Source organism: Benincasa hispida, chromosome 11, assembly GCF_027475165.1.
Source record: "Benincasa hispida cultivar pf3 chromosome 11, pf3_genome.v1.1, whole genome shotgun sequence".
Classification (NCBI taxonomy): domain Eukaryota; kingdom Viridiplantae; phylum Streptophyta; class Magnoliopsida; order Cucurbitales; family Cucurbitaceae; genus Benincasa; species Benincasa hispida.
In genome coordinates, this window is record NC_143488.1 from 89,266,087 (window position 1) to 89,282,448 (window position 16,362).

The 16,362-nt window shown below is 30.4% G+C and overlaps 1 protein-coding gene across 1 annotated transcript; it reads right to left on the reverse strand.

Annotated features, from left to right (window-relative positions):
* Positions 1 to 11,658: 11,658 nt before the first annotated feature.
* On the reverse strand, positions 11,659 to 15,875 carry LOC150033019 (uncharacterized). The gene is made up of 9 exons (XM_090307101.1): positions 14,942 to 15,875; positions 14,744 to 14,805; positions 14,493 to 14,638; positions 14,153 to 14,385; positions 13,387 to 13,569; positions 12,776 to 13,041; positions 12,208 to 12,677; positions 12,019 to 12,091; positions 11,659 to 11,952 (listed from the first exon to the last, which is right to left on the reverse strand). Exons 1-9 carry the CDS (start codon positions 15,873 to 15,875, stop codon positions 11,659 to 11,661), a joined length of 2,661 nt encoding a protein of 886 aa, XP_090163227.1.
* Positions 15,876 to 16,362: the final 487 nt, after the last annotated feature.

Consider the following 16,362-nt stretch of genomic DNA (forward strand, 5'->3'; position numbering starts at 1 on the left):
TAATGCATCAAGTATGCTTGCCAAAATGTGAATCCTGGCCTTAGAATTAGCCTTTGTCCACATCTCGTATGCATCACAAACATTTCGTGTTGCATCAGAGGTTGGAACTTGAGGACAATCCTCAATCATGAAAATATTAAGGTTGTTAACCACAAAAAAAGTTTTAACTGAATCTTTCCACGTTGTATAATTAAAAATGGTCAAATTAGAGGGAACTAATGAAAAATTACAGTTTTTCATATTTGCTGAAAAAGAAACAAATTGATCTGCATTAGATTTTAGCATAACTCTAAAATATCCAATCAAATTTAGCGAAAACTAAATGAACCCCATTTAACATTTAATTTTACAATGATACTTCAGTGATTTATGACAAAAGCCACCAAAGGGTAGTCAGTTGTCCCTTTACTAAATTTAGATACTCTCAACCAATTATTACACCAGAATAACTCTTATCCTTATAACAATCAGTCATCTTATATTTGGTCAAGAAATCTTTAACTAGCTTAACAATTTCTTGTAAGTGTGATCCTTCATTTTAGACCCTAGAGTTACGTCCCAATGAGCCAACCGAAGGGAAAAACTGATTGAGACAAAAAGTAAAGCGATCCTATCCATTTTTGGAGTTCGCCTTGATATTGACCTACTGTACAAACCATTCAAAGGGGACGTTCCTAGGGCGCCTCAAGGTCGTGCAAGAAGATCTCACGGTGCAAACCAATGAAGAAAATCGCAAGACATGTTAATACACATCCCTCTCCCACTTACTATAAATACTCTCTCCGTTCACCTTGATATTGACCCATGCAAACACCATCCGAAGGGGGATGCTTCTAGAGTGCCTCGAGATCAAGCAAGAGTCTTACGGTGTGAACATAAAGGGAGAAATAAAAATTGATGTATCATATATATCTTTTTCCTCCCACTGAGTATTTTAAAAACGTAGGGTTTATTTTAATTAGGAAAAATACAATTAATTATTTTTATTAAGTCATTGTTTAAGTTTGCCTAAAAGTAACACTTACTTTGGATAGTTAAACAATTTTGATTAATTTCATTAAACACTTTAACAAATCTTAATCAACTATTGCATGCTTGTAGTAAATCTATCTAATTCACCTTTTCAGCTCAATTATGAGGTAGGGGTGTTACGTTTCCATCAACTTAAATACCCTAGTCTAGACAGAACTAACCTTAGACAAAATGTCTCTTATAGATACGTTTGCTATAGATTTAATATTTTATTAGAACTAATTTAATCTTATTAAACTAATTAAAAAGATTAATCTAATTTCTAATCTCATTAGAAATTTGTGAACTTAGGTCTATGTGAATCAAATTTTAAAACTATTTTAAAAAATGATTTTATCTAACTTTGCATGCAATTCTGAGTTATTGATTTTAATTTCTAATTTCATGTAATTATAATGATTATAAAATAAATGAAATATATTAAAACCATATATTGCATCGTATGACAAACTTTATAAAAATATAACAATTATAAAATTACCTAAAGTAATGTCATGCATTATGCAATTTCCATTTCATTACTATATATACATTACACTTATATATTAAGGTAATGAAATAAATAACATACAATGCATCCATACATCCAAACTATATATTATAACTATTATAATATAAATGATGCATGGCTATGTTATTAATACATGCAAACATACAGTATAACACTTATATTATATAATGCATGAGCATGCTATAAAAATTAAATCATGCAACTATATACTATAACATTTATAATATAAATGATGCATGAATAATGCATAACCTATAGTGGGATTTTATTATATGACATATATTATGACATATATAACAAAATTAAACCATACATCATATGCATAATTTAAATAGAAATTATGGGCCGGGATTGGACTTTTAAAGCATAATTAAATTAATATAACGTTTATATTAATTTAATTAATCAAAACTACCTATTACATTAATAAAAGGTCCAACCGATTCTAAACAGGTGAACCGGGTCTTGAAACGGCACGAACTGGACCTCCATCAACCGAATCACCCTTGAACTGCCCGAACCAAGCGAATTGGACCCGAACCAGCTCCAAATCGAACCAAACCACATGCAAATTGATGCTGAAACGTGCTTCTTTTATGTTTCAGAGCGTCGCAACGCTGTGCCCTAATGTTGCGACGCTATAGAGAAGAAATTCGTCTGTCGCATCATAGCGTCGCAATGCTAGGGCACTAATATCGCGACGCTACTGTATAGTCGCCTATTGTACATATTCGATCTTCTTCAAATCTCGTCTGATTTGAGCTCCGTTTTAGTCAAAAAGTCACCAGGAACAGCACGATCGACTCAAAATAATAAAAAATATAGACTTGATAGCATTTAACGCCCAGTACAACTAGCACTTACAAATCGAATTTGTAATAATAAAGCAATAAACACAAAAAGCCTAATCCCAAAACATCAAAAATAGTAAAGCATTCATCAACAATTCATCATATGAAATAACACATAATGCACCCACCAAAACTGTAATTAAAAAAAAAATGGGATCGAAATCATCCGCTTTGATACCAATTGAAGAAAGTAAGGTTTCTGTGCGGAAGCAAGGATCGTTCCCAATTTTAATTTTTCACAGAACTTGGAATTATAGCAACAAAACAATTATGCATTATCAAACATAAATTACAGCATGCCTTTTAGGAATAAATTAGGGAAGAAAACAACGTACCCTTGTAGAACACTTTTGTTTATGTATTCCCTCTTGATCACGATCTTTTTAGTTTCCAATTTGAAATTCCCAATTGAGAACCACCACTTAAGAACCCTCTAGTATTCTCTTTAGGGATTAAGAATTCAAGCAAGAGTTGTAGACTTTGCTTGAATTCTTAGAAGAGGGAAGGTGAGAGATTGAGAGGGAGGAAGAGGATTTTCTTAGAGAGCTCTTCTCTGTGATCCAGAGGAAGAGGATGAAGTGCTTAATCGTTCAACTCACAACACGTTTTTGGCTGAGAGAAATTAGGGGGAGTTATAACTCCCTCCCTATAAATAAAATTAAAAAACCAAATTAAATTAAATTAAATTAAAATAATACATATATAATAACCACCTTACTATGTATATATATATATATACTATATGTTATATCAAATATAACACATAACCTATAGTTTTATATTATATCAAATACAATATAACCTATAGTTTTATTTCTCTCAACAATGTATGCCATTTCATATAAGTCATATTTATATTAAATTCAATTATATGAATCTCATTTAGAAAATTAGTATTTGAATCGTATTCAAATTCCTCTCAAAATACTTTATATTATAATGTATTAAATACATTATATTAATCATCTCACATATAATTAAATTAATTTAATTACTTATATATATATAATTAATTTTCCTCAATTAATTTGAACAATTCAAATTAATCCAAAATTAATTCTCAATTTAAACCTTGTTGAGCTACAGAGGGTACCATATGAACCTATAAATTGAAATTTCAACGGTACTTGGATAGTTAATTAAACTCTTCAACTAAATTATCCAACATCCATTAACTATCAGTCATTCCACTAAAGACCGATAGCTGCACTCTTCGTACAGATATATTTTTTTGCCCATTAGATATAACCAATCAACAGTATGATGACTCGTCAAAAATTTCTCATAAGTACAGCTAGGTTAAAATTATCGTTTTACGCCTGTAGTTACATCTAATTCCTAAAGTATCACTGGTTCCTCTAATGAATAATAAGTCATAGTCCAACTATGACCAAGTCCCTCTCGGGCCAAGAGAGGGTGTGGTCACATTGTTCAAGCCCTGGAATCAGCCTTTAAGGGAGTATTTTATCTACTTACCTCGACATTAGGGAAAAAATGAATTCCGTCTTGTGTAACTGTGTTCCCAACTTCCCAATCAGATGAATCTCCAAAATGATAGGCTTATTGAGTTGGTAATCTGGCCACTCTCACCCACACAAGTTAAAGGACCACCTTCATGAGCAGGAACTCACTCAGGATTCAGGTCATGTCACCTATGGTCATCCTGGTGAAACGTAAGTCTCTATTATTAACGATATTATATAATAAGACTAAGCATTTCATGGTCCAATCTTATACAAACTCTTTATATAGGATACTCCCCCTCACATGTCTTTGTATGAATGATCAAAATTAGATCATTTGTAGCACTTTACAATACTTGTAACATCTATAAAGCGGGTTATATCCGTAGTATTACCAGGATAAGGTACCCAACCTTATGTATCTACTACAAACCATTTAAGTTATTATTTAAACAAGATTCACCTGTATGTCTCTACATACTTGTTTAAATTATATAAAATAACCTAGGATCTTAATTTAACCATATATACATACATCACTACTCTTTATTTTTGTCAATTATGTATTTCACTCTATATGGTTATATTGTAGTTGTATAACCTAGTTATTACTAACAAATTGATATATTTAAAATTTATGGAACCATGCACGTTAAAATCAACCCAAATGATAAGAACTAAGGTCCCGTTTGGTAACCATTTGGTTTCTGGATTTTGTTTTTTAAGATTAAGCCTATTTCATCCACATTTCTTACAATGATTTGCATATTTCTTAAGTAAAATAGTTGAATTCTTAGCCAAATTCAAAAAACAAAAACAACTTTTTGAAAGTTATTTTTTTAAATCATTGGTAAAAAGTGGATTTCAAAGGAAGAAATTTTGAGATTGAAGAATTTTCAAAAAAAAAAAAAAAAAAAAAAAAAGTTATCGAATAGAGTTTAAATAATTAGAAATTAAATCATTTGAAGTAACATTAAAATGATGCCCAAATTAAATAGTCAAAATTTTGATTGAACCTCTAAATTCTGTTATGAGGCATTGGTTTCAAGCATAAATTTATGATATTTGTGATAATGATGTACTAGGAAAATAATTTTATTGATACCATATCAATAGAATGAACTATAAAGACTTCTACCAAATTCAATCAAATTAATAACATTCTTGGTATATCAGCAAATTTTTTTGAAGGAGAAAAAAAAAAACTCAATTCAACAAGCCAAGACATCAATGACATTATTACAAAATTAAGGTTGATTTTTTTTTTTTTTGAGCAAAAGGTTGAATGTACTTAAATTGTAAATGTTTTAAAATATATAATGTGTTGAAGCTTTAATATATTTTAAAGGAAAATATATTTGTATGTTTAAAATATGTGAAATAATTTTTGAAGTGGTTCTTCTCCTTCAAAATTTAGAATTAAACTTATAATTTAAGGAAAGAAAAACATATAAACTTTAGAAAATTGAAAATTAAAACATAAAGTAAATTAAATTTTTAGCTATAATTGCATTTAATAAATTCATAAATTCTTAATTTCATATTTAAAATCCTTAATTTATTTAACATTCTCTTATGTTTATTATGTTGATTAATTTTAGTATTCTAGGAATATGTCATAAATTCGATCAAACACAAAATTAAATATTCATGAATATATTTAACAATAGATATTAAAAAGATTTAAATCATAAAATTCTTGTCGTTAACAAATTTATATATCAATTGAATTAGGTGTGTTTGGACATATTTAACGAGAGATTTATTATATACAAATAAATATGAATTTAATCAATAACACATATATCTGTATAATATTGAACAGAAAAAGGAAGACACTTTACAGCTGGTGGAAGCCAAAGTGGAGCCCACGCCATATGATATAGAAAAAAGCTGGAGACAGCCGAGCCACAGCCAGTCTTTTTTTTCTTTTTTTCTTCTCTCTCTTATTTTCTCTCTCTAGATCCACGTGACGGCACGTGACATGACATCAGTCAAACCTGTCGGCTGCACCTAATCCTACTTTTCCGACATTTAAAAATAAAAACTTAATTAATGAGATCAAATATTTCCACCGACTCATTTACTCAAAGTCACACTTTTCCTCTTTCATATTTACTATTATTTTGTTTAAAATTATTAAAATGTCAAAGTGAGTAGTTTAATAAAATAATTGTATTACCATGTCTTTCATTCGTGATTCAAATTCTCTAACTCTTTGTTTATTTGAGAAATTTTTTTGTATTACAGTAGCACAATTTACATTAAAAGTAAATTATAAAAATCATCTTGATGGTGGTAGTTGTAATTATGCCTTTAAAACTTTCACTTTTAAAATGTGAGCCTTCAGATTTATACAAATGTTAAAATTAGACCCTCAAACTTATATAATTGTATAAATTATAATAATTATATAACTTTGAAAGTATAATGTTTATCATTTATGAATTCAATTTCTATAGTTATCGTAAGCTCGATGGTCCAATTTTAACACTTTTAGAAATAACATAATTTTTATAATTGAAAGTTTGATGGTATAATTACAACTAACACCATACATTACAGATGATTTTGTCTCAATTTATAATTTGACACGTCTTGATGTATTAATTTATTTTATAGATCCCATCCCACATTATCTTTAAATGTTATTATCATAGCAAACAATAAATATAGATAGTATGAACAATTCTCCATATTACACTAGTACTAGAAATTCTCCTTATTTGTTGTACTCAACGTAAAAAATTAGTAATAAATAAATGATGGAGAAAAAATATACATTTTTGGTCTCCAATTATAATAGTTGGAAACACCAACTATTATAACGTACAATTAACTATAACATTACTATTTCAAAACTCTTTGTTACAATGTTTAATCTTTCCTACACATCGTTTCTTCCCCTCTTAGTTATAGTTTTTAATTTTTTTACCAAGATTAAAATAGTTTACACCCCTAAAACAAACTATTTTACTCGAATTGAAATTGTTTGCATCTCAAACACAGATTATTATTACTCAAATACTATAATAACCAACTCAGCCCCAAACAACCACTAACTTTTGGGTTTGATTTCAATTTAATCATTTATTCCAAGATGTTAGAATTTTACACTCGAGGCTTCAGTTTTGTTTCAATTTATTCCCTTGTTTCATAAATCTTATACTTTTAAACACGATTTTTCATTAAATACTCATTTTTAGTCTTTAATGTTAATGTTTATTAATCAATTTAGAAGAATAAAAAGAGTTATAAATATTAAGTTTCACTAATTTTCTATTTTTAATAAATTAAAATTTAAAATTTCACTTCATAATATTTTAAATTAATTAATAAACATTACACTAAAACTGAAAGTGAGTATTTAGTTAAAAATCAAGGTTAAAAGTATAAATCTTAAAACTTAGAGACCAAATTGAAACAAAGCTCAAAACTTAAACCATGTTTGGTACCCATTTCGTCTTTTTTTTTTGTTTTTGAAAATTAAGCCTATATCATCTACATTCCTTATCATGATTTACATTCTTCTTTAAGTATAATGGTTGAATTATTAACCAAATTCTGATAACAACAACCACTTTTTAAAAGTCAGTTTTTTTAGTTCTCAAAATTTGGCTTAGTTTTTTAAATCATTGATGAAAAGTAAATAACAAAAGAAGAAATTTGGAAGTAAAAGTAGTGCTTAATTTTCAAAGACAAAAACAAACAACAAAATTGTTACCAAACGGATCCTTAATTATTAAAAATCTAATATTTTGAAATCTATGGACTAAATTGAAAGATAACTCAAAAGTGAGAATTAGTGTAACATTCAAATATATGGATAAAATAGAAACTAGATCCAAAACTAAAGTACCATAAACATATCTTTCTCTAATTGATAATAGATTTGATGTGATGCACCTTCACCTAATCCATTTAAGTTGGCATAATGGTATTTTACATATTTATGGTTGTGACATTGGTTTGAGGAATAAATCGACATTTTTATTATATTATAAAAAAATTGATGAATCTAACTAAAATAGCAATAAAGTGTCACTAGTATCAATAACAATAATAAAAAACAATGTATTTAAAAGAATGAAATATTTATTTCTTTAATATTCATAAAATATCGTCCCATAAAAGGTAATTCAAACGTAATCATCATAAAACTATTGAAGTGTATATATATACACGAAAGTTACAATATCTTCATAGAAATTAGAACTAAGTATAAGTCAATTGTAAATATCATCCATCAAAAAAGTAGTTACACAAGTTGACATTAGAGACTGCCATAAAAATCGGAGAAACGATAAGTCAACACTCCTATGTGCAATATGGGTAACCCATGAACTTTTGTTTTCAAAAAGTGAAAAGGGGAATATTTGTTTAAGGATATCAAAATGAGTATATTTCAACGGATATAATATACATTTAAAGTTAGAAACAAGTATTTGTTCAAATGTCAATGTCAATGTCAATGTCAGGAAACTTGTGACATAGAATCATTTTGGGAAATTGTCAGAAATAACACTCTAAAATAAAATTACAACTAGCACTTTTTTTCAAAATTCATTAAACTAGCTTATCTTGGTGGATCTTGGGTGAGATCAACTATCGAGATTTAGTTTAAAATTTTGTTTTTTCTAAATTGTTTTGGTCTTTGGGTCTTTCTCGATATATCTTGAGAGATTAAACAACGAGATTTTAGTAATTTTTCCAAATATTAGATATTCTATTCAAACCTTATACCAAATCTTATATATTTTCCATGTTTTACATTTTTTTGAAAAATCTTTCCAAAAATTTAAAAATCAAAATCAATCCCTTGAGATCCATCTAAAAAATTCATTTGATTATTGTTAAATTGTTTTGGAAATTAGAAATTTGGCTAAATATTTAAAAAATTACGTGAGATTTTGATATAATATTTGGTAAAATCAAATTTGGTGAAAATTTGAAAAAAAAAATATTATTTGGTATAAGATTTAGGAAGATCACATCATATTTTGAAAAAAAAAAATACTAGAATCCCGGTGTAGTCTCTATGAGATGTATCGAGAAAAGCAAAAAAATGTCAAAACAATCAATAAGTTAGAAAAAGCTAATTTTTTAAACTAAATTTCGGTGGTCAATCTCGTCCGAGATGCACCGCGAAAACTATTTGAATGAATTTTTAGAAAGGGTACTAATTTTGTAAGATGAAAATTTAAAGGTATTATTTCTGTCCATTTTTTCAATTATTTTTGTATGTACAACAATGATTTCAATTATGCTCCAATTCTTTATAAAAGATTTTGTTTGAACCTTCAAATATCTTACAATGTAAAAAAATAAAAGAAAATTTTAGTTAGGATAGCTATTTTTGATTTTTTTTAAATCTTGTTTTTCTATTTATAATTTACCTAAAATTCAACTTCTGCCTTAAGAAAGATGAAGATCATCTTAAAGAAATTACGAAAAACCAACGCAATTTCTAAAAATTAAACGAAAAAGAAATCAAATAATTATGAAGAGAAGATAATTTTGTTAACGTTGTTGATGAATTCAATATCATGAACCAGGTATTTAGACAACTTAAAAGCTCACCATTTATTTATTATTATTGTTATTTTTTTTAATAAAAAACTTACCAATTAAAATGTAACTTTTCAAATAATAGAGACATAATTGAACCAAACCCTATAATTTAAAGCATTTTTTTTTTATTTATCTAATGGCACTTTTGAGAAAAAGATATTTTTATTAAAAATGTTATCATATCATACCTTTTTTTTTTTCAAAATTATTTACAATGGAAATTTTATTTAGTTACATATATTCAATAATTCTATCAATTATAAATATGTTGTTATTTCGATACATATATTTTGAAAATGTTTGGTTAATCACTTTCAAGTATTTTTGGATAATCCATTTCTCATGTGTTCTTCAACAGAGGTTTTTACGTTAAATAAATACTTTTGAACTATTTCTTATTTATTAAGATTTTGAGAAAATTTCAATCTACACTCTTACATTTTGTGATCCTATCAATTTAAACATTTGAATTAATAATTTAATAATTTAAATCCTAAACTTTTGTAACAACTTCAATAACATCCTCTCCTTCAAACTTAGTTTGAGAAATATCATGCAAAATATATTATTCTTAAACTTCTAAAATTTTTTATAAGTGAATCAATTTAAACTCTTTATTAAAATTACATCTGAAAATCATTAAGGGACTCAACTCTTACACATGCGTAGACTTCTTCATATGTTAGACATTTTTCAAAGAAAATCTTAATTGAGAGCCTAAATTGATTCACTTATGAAAGATTAGGAACTTAATTTATAAAATTTAAGGTCACACACAATGTTTATTCAAACAGAACACAATAGATAGTATATTAATATACTTGCCAACAAGTTTAAGGTTTAAATTGATACAATTATTAATTCATGATTTATATTGAAAATATAACTCCAAAATTTAGGGATATAAATCGATATTTTCCATTTTAAAACTCATTTTTTTTATCATCTAAATCACTCAATAAACTAAGTTAAACTTACTTTAAATTATTAATATTTTAAAAATGCATATAGAAAAATCAATTTTATTTAAAAATATATATACTTTTCTAAAGTTATTCACAATTTTTTTTTTAAGATAAAGATTCACTGAAGTTAAACAATATGTGAAAGAATAAATTGTATAATTTTTTTAAACTAAAGTTTGTAAGGATATAAAATAAAATGGGTAGGAGGATCCAATTCTCATACCCCATTTGCACTAAATAAATACTAAGTGGAAAACACCTTAGTTAATTTTATTTACAAAAAGAATTATATATTTCAAAAACAAAACTTTCTTTTCCTCTAAATAAACAAATATATTTTAAAATTATTGACAATTTTGATCGATTCTATTTAAATACTGGAGAAACATTTTCTTTTACAAAGTAATTAACATTCTCATACCCAAAGGTAATATTTTGGTACCTAAATCGTGAAATGATGCCAAATATTCTCAATTCAAGAACTAGAAGCATAAATGATTATTTTTTTTTTACAATCATAAATGATTAATTCTAATGAATAAAGTAAGCACATGATGAAATCATACAATATATTCTTCCCAAAAATCATGTGTCGATATCATATATTAGAAAGCTTATAATATTTTTTTTTTTTAAAAAAAACTTATACAACTACAATAAAATATTTTGAAAAATTTGAGTCCGATGAATTGAAATACAATTATTCTCCACCAAACTTGGATTTGGCTCTTTATTATTATTATTATTATTATGACTCAAGTTTGAAAAATGAAATCAGTGTCCGAATGATGATGTATTAAAAATTTCCAATTGTATGAAAGCTCTTTACTACTTGCATTTTAGCACGGTAAAATATTGCTATCCTACAGGCTACTGGTCACTCAAATTATATTTCTTTTTAGGTCTCAATTTTTATCTAATAATTAGCAGATTTTTACTCTAAGATTAAAATTGAAATGTTTATGAAAGATTATGTTATAATTTTTTAAAAGAATATAAATGATACAATTTAATGGTATTTTTTATAATTTAGCAAAAAAAAAAAAAAAAAATGTTGGTTGGTGTGACCCAATTGTTTTACTACTTGGCGAAAGTAATTGCTGCACAATTATTGTTTTGTTATAGCATAGTAAATAAATCTGCTGTCTTCATTTATTAACCAAAAGAGGCCTATAAATAGGCATATTTACAACAATGACTAACCATTTAACTACCCTTATAACAAAACTTATAACAGAATATAAACTAATTTCTAATACTCCCCCTCAAGATGGTGTGGTTATATCAAGAATACCCATCTTGGATAGTAAGGAGAAAAACAAAGTTTTGGGCAAAGCCTTGGTGAAGATATCAACAAGCTGCAAGTGAGACCGGATGGAAAGAAGTTTGACATTGCCACGAACAATGTGATCTCGGACAAAATGACAATCAATTTCAATGTGCTTCGTCCTTTCATGAAAAACCGGATTTTCAGCAATATGGACAGCAACCTCATTATCACAGTAGATTAAAGAGGGATAAATAAGAGGTAGCGAAAGCTCGTGAAGAAGTTGTTCAACCTATAGCAATTAACTTGTAGTAGCAGCTAAAGCTCGGTATTCAACTTCGGCAGAAGAACGGGATACCATAGACTGCTTCTTAGCCTTCCATCTAATTATGGAATCACCCAAGAAGATGCAGAAACTGGTTATAGACTTCCTTGAATCAAGACAAGATCCCCAATTAGCATCAGAATATGGCTTCAATTGGAATGTGTGGATAGGTTGTAGCAGAATACCTTGGCCCGGAGAAGCTTTCAAAGCTTAAGTAAGGACATGGCAACATCAAGATGAGGCTGTCTAGGTTGAGCAACAAACTGACTGAGCTTATGGACAACAAAAGCTATGTCGGGCCGAGAAATAGTCAAGTATAGCAGTCTTCCAATGAGTCTCCGATACAATGTTGCATCAGAAAGGAGGGTACCAACATCAAATTGGAGTTTTAAAGCCGGATCAAGAGGTAGAGGAGCCGGTTTACAAGCCAACAAACCATGATCTTCTAGGAATTTCAATGTATAATTCCGTTGTGATAGAAGAATACCCTGAGACGATCTTGCAATTTCAAGGCCCAAGAAATACTGAAGAGACCCTAAGTCTTTGAGCTTGAAGGCCTCGTGCAGATGATCTTTGATCTCTTGTAGTACAGGTAAAGAAGCACCAGTAATGACTATGTCATCAACATAAACAAGCAAAGCAACAAAGAATTGAGCAGAACCTCGAGTGAATAAGAAGTAATCGAACTTGGACTAAGAAAATCCCAAGTAAAGGAGTGCCTTTGAGAACTTGTCAAATATTGGCGTGATGCTTGCTTAAGGCCATATATGGATTTATGCAAGCGACAAACAAGATGCTCCCCTTGTTTGTGAACAACATTGTGCTTGTAACCCAAGGGTAGATCCATGTATACCTTTTCAACTAGATCACCATATAAGAAAACATTATTAACATCTAGTTGAAGTAGAGACCAACCTTTTGAGATAGTAAAAGTAAGAAGTACTTTGACAGTAACAAGCTTGGCAACAGGAGAAAATGTCTCAATGTAGTCGAGGCCTTCTTGTTGCGTGTATCCTTTGGCTACTAACCGTGCCTTGTAGTGGTCAATGGTCCCATCTGCACGATACTTGATTTTTTATATCTATTTGCATCCAATAGAGTGTTGGCCTTGAGGTAAGGGCACAACAGACCAAGTATGGTTGGTTTCTATTGCTAGAAGTTCATCGTGCATAGCTTGGTGCCAATGTTCATGAGGGACAGCCTGGTGATAAAACTGAGGCTCATATGCGGCTGAGATATTGAGGGCAAACATCTTGTAGATAGGATTCAGTCTGTCATAAGATAAAACAACTTGCAAAGGATATTTAGTAACTGTCTGCTGAGAATGATAGTGTAAAAGGAGGTTGCAATGATAGTCCCTGAGATATGAGGGTGGTTTAGTCGTCCTTGTAGAGTGGCGACAATGAGAAGAATTGTCAAGTAAAGACAGATGGGGCTGATCAATGATTGTAGCATCATCATCAGCAGGTGCAAAGGGGACAAAGGGAGCAGTAGGTTGGGAAACGTTATGTGAAGTAGGTTGGTCAGAAAGCTCAGGAGTAGCAGAAGCAGATGATGAAGAGGCTTCACTGCTGGATAAATCACCTGAAAATGGAAGTGATAATGGTAAAACTAGATCAGGAAAAAGGTTAAGTACCTCTGCTTGAGAATTGATTTGATGAAAAGGGAATATGTCTTCATGAAACACAACATCCCTTGAAATAAATAATTGCTTCTTCTCAATGTCATATAAGCGATAGCCCTTGATGCCAGTGGGATATCCCAAAAAAAAAAACAGAGGCAATGGCCTGAGGCTGAAACTTGGTCTTGTGAGAAGGAAAAGTAGAGGCAAAACAAAGACAACCAAAAGTTCGTAGTGAAGTATAGTCAGCATGTTCAGCAGTCAAACGATAGTAAGGTGTTTGCCAGGACAAAATATGAGATGGAATGCAGTTGATCAAATAAGATGCGGTAAATATGAACTCTCCCCAAAACAAGATAGGTAACCTAGCTTGAAATAACAGAGATCGTGTGATATTTAACAAATGTTGATGTTTTCTTTCTACTACCGAATTTTGTTGAGGCCGTTTAACACAAGAAAACTGATGGAGAACACCTTTGGCAGCAAAAAAATCAGTAAAGGCCAGTTCTGGTGCATCATTCGATCAAAAAGCTTTTATGGAAATACCATATTGAGTTTTAATCAACTGAAAGAAACGAGGGACAATAGTAATAGCTTCACTTTTGTTCCTCATAAAAAAAACCCAAGTGTACCGAGAATAATCATCAACCAGCGTTAAAAAGTAACGATATCCAGCATGAATAGGTTCATTGTAAGGGCCCCAAATGTCACAATGTATAAGATCAAAAGCATGAGCAGCAAGTCTATTATGGCTTTGAAAAGACAGTCGTTTTGTTTTGCTAGAGGACAAATCATGCATTTATTACAAGTACTATCCATGTCTACATGTAAAATGTCTTTTAGGAAACTAAGATGTTTATATGATGGATGTCCAAGCCGATTATGCCAAGTAGCAGAGAATGTAGTAGTGGAAGAACAAACAAGTTCTGTAGTATGTGAAAATGAATGTAAGGACTTATCAACTGATGCTTGCAACAAGTATAATCCATTCCATTTGTTAGCCTTGCCAATCGTCTTCAAAGAATACTTGTCCTGAATGAGGCAAAAATCACTAAAAAAAGTGACCATGATGGGTAGATAGGAAGTTAAAGAGCTTATGGAAATTAAGTTGAAATAGAAATCTGATATATATAGCACATTCTGTAGCATGATATCTGTACTGATTTGAATATCCCCAACAGATTCAACAGAAGCTGAGACTGATTAGGCAAAGTAACAGTTGTCAGTTTAATTTGTCTTAGAGTAGTGAATAAGACCTTATTATGACAGATATGAGCTGATGCACTAGAATAAGTATCCACTGATCAGAAAAGATATTAAAAAGGGAACAAATACCTGCAACGTGAGCTGTAGGAGTGATAGAATCTGCCTTATTGGATGTTGCTGCTATGGTGGCTGTTTTGGACTTGTTGAGATGGGATTGGAGCATAGCCAATAAGCCTTGGCATTGTTCAGATGTTAAAGAGGATAGAGAATCAGAATGATCTGCTCTTGCTGATTCGGGAGGTTTGTAAAGCTTGTGCGCTGGTGGATATCCATGGAGTTTGTAACAACGATCAATAGTATGCCCTTGAATATTACAGTGGGTGCAGATCGGTCTATCCTTTTTCTTGTTTTGATTGGTGTTGCGAGAATAGCTTGGAACAGGCTGGTGAGAAGCAGAAGAACCATTTTTCACAAGGAGGGCAGTGGCATTAGATGAAGATATCACATTGCCAAAGGATAAAGAATAAGCTTTCTGGTCAATCTTCTGTGCAACTAGAGAGAAGTCCCGATTGATTGATGGTTCTGGTTCCATTAGTAAAAACTGAGATCTGATAGGAGTAGATGAATCGTTTAAACCCATGAGAAAAGCCATAACATACTCTGTTTGGAAGTAAGTTTGTAGGTTCTTGACACCACCACAAGTGCATTTTCCACAAGAACAAGATGGGAGGTAGGAGATGAGTTCATTCCACAACGTTTTCAGCTTGGCATAGTATGTGGTGATAGAATCTTGATTTTGGGATAAGTTGGAAATTTCACGGCGTAGTTGGAAGACTCTTGGTCGATTTTTACGCTGGTACCGTTCTTGCAGATCAGCCCAAATTTCTTGAGCGGAATCAGAGAAGTTGATGCTAGCAAAAATCTCTTTGGAAAGAGAGTTAAGAATCCACGCGGTGACAATGCCATTACATGTGATCCAAGAACTGAGTAACTCATCGGAAGATCGAGGGATTTCACCATTGATGAAGCTGAGTTTATTCTTGACAGTGAGCTTGATCTTCATCGCCTGACTCCACGAGTCGTAATTCGATTCCGTAAGAAGATTGGAAACGAGCACAAGGCTGGTGCTGTTTGAGGGATGAAGAAAATAAGGGTTCTGATATTGTTCAAGAATGGAAGATGGGGAAGCTCAAACATTCTCCATGGAGTTGGAGTTTTCGGATGAGGTTGAGTTGTCGGATCTGGCCTTGATCGTCGTTTCGGATGAAGAAGAAGAACGAAAAATCACGAGGAGTGGCGACCGGATGGAGGGAAAATGAAAATGTCTTCTGAAGATGAAAAGTCACGAAAAAAAAAAAGAGTGGCTGGAGGGAAAATGAAAAGTCAAAGAGTTTTAATTTGCTTTGATACCATATTAAAGCAGAGTAAATAAATCTGCTGTCTTCATTTATTAACCAAAAGAGGCCTATAAATAGGCATATTTACAACAGTGACTAACCATTTAACTACCCTTATAACAAAACTTATAACATAATATAAACTAATTTCTA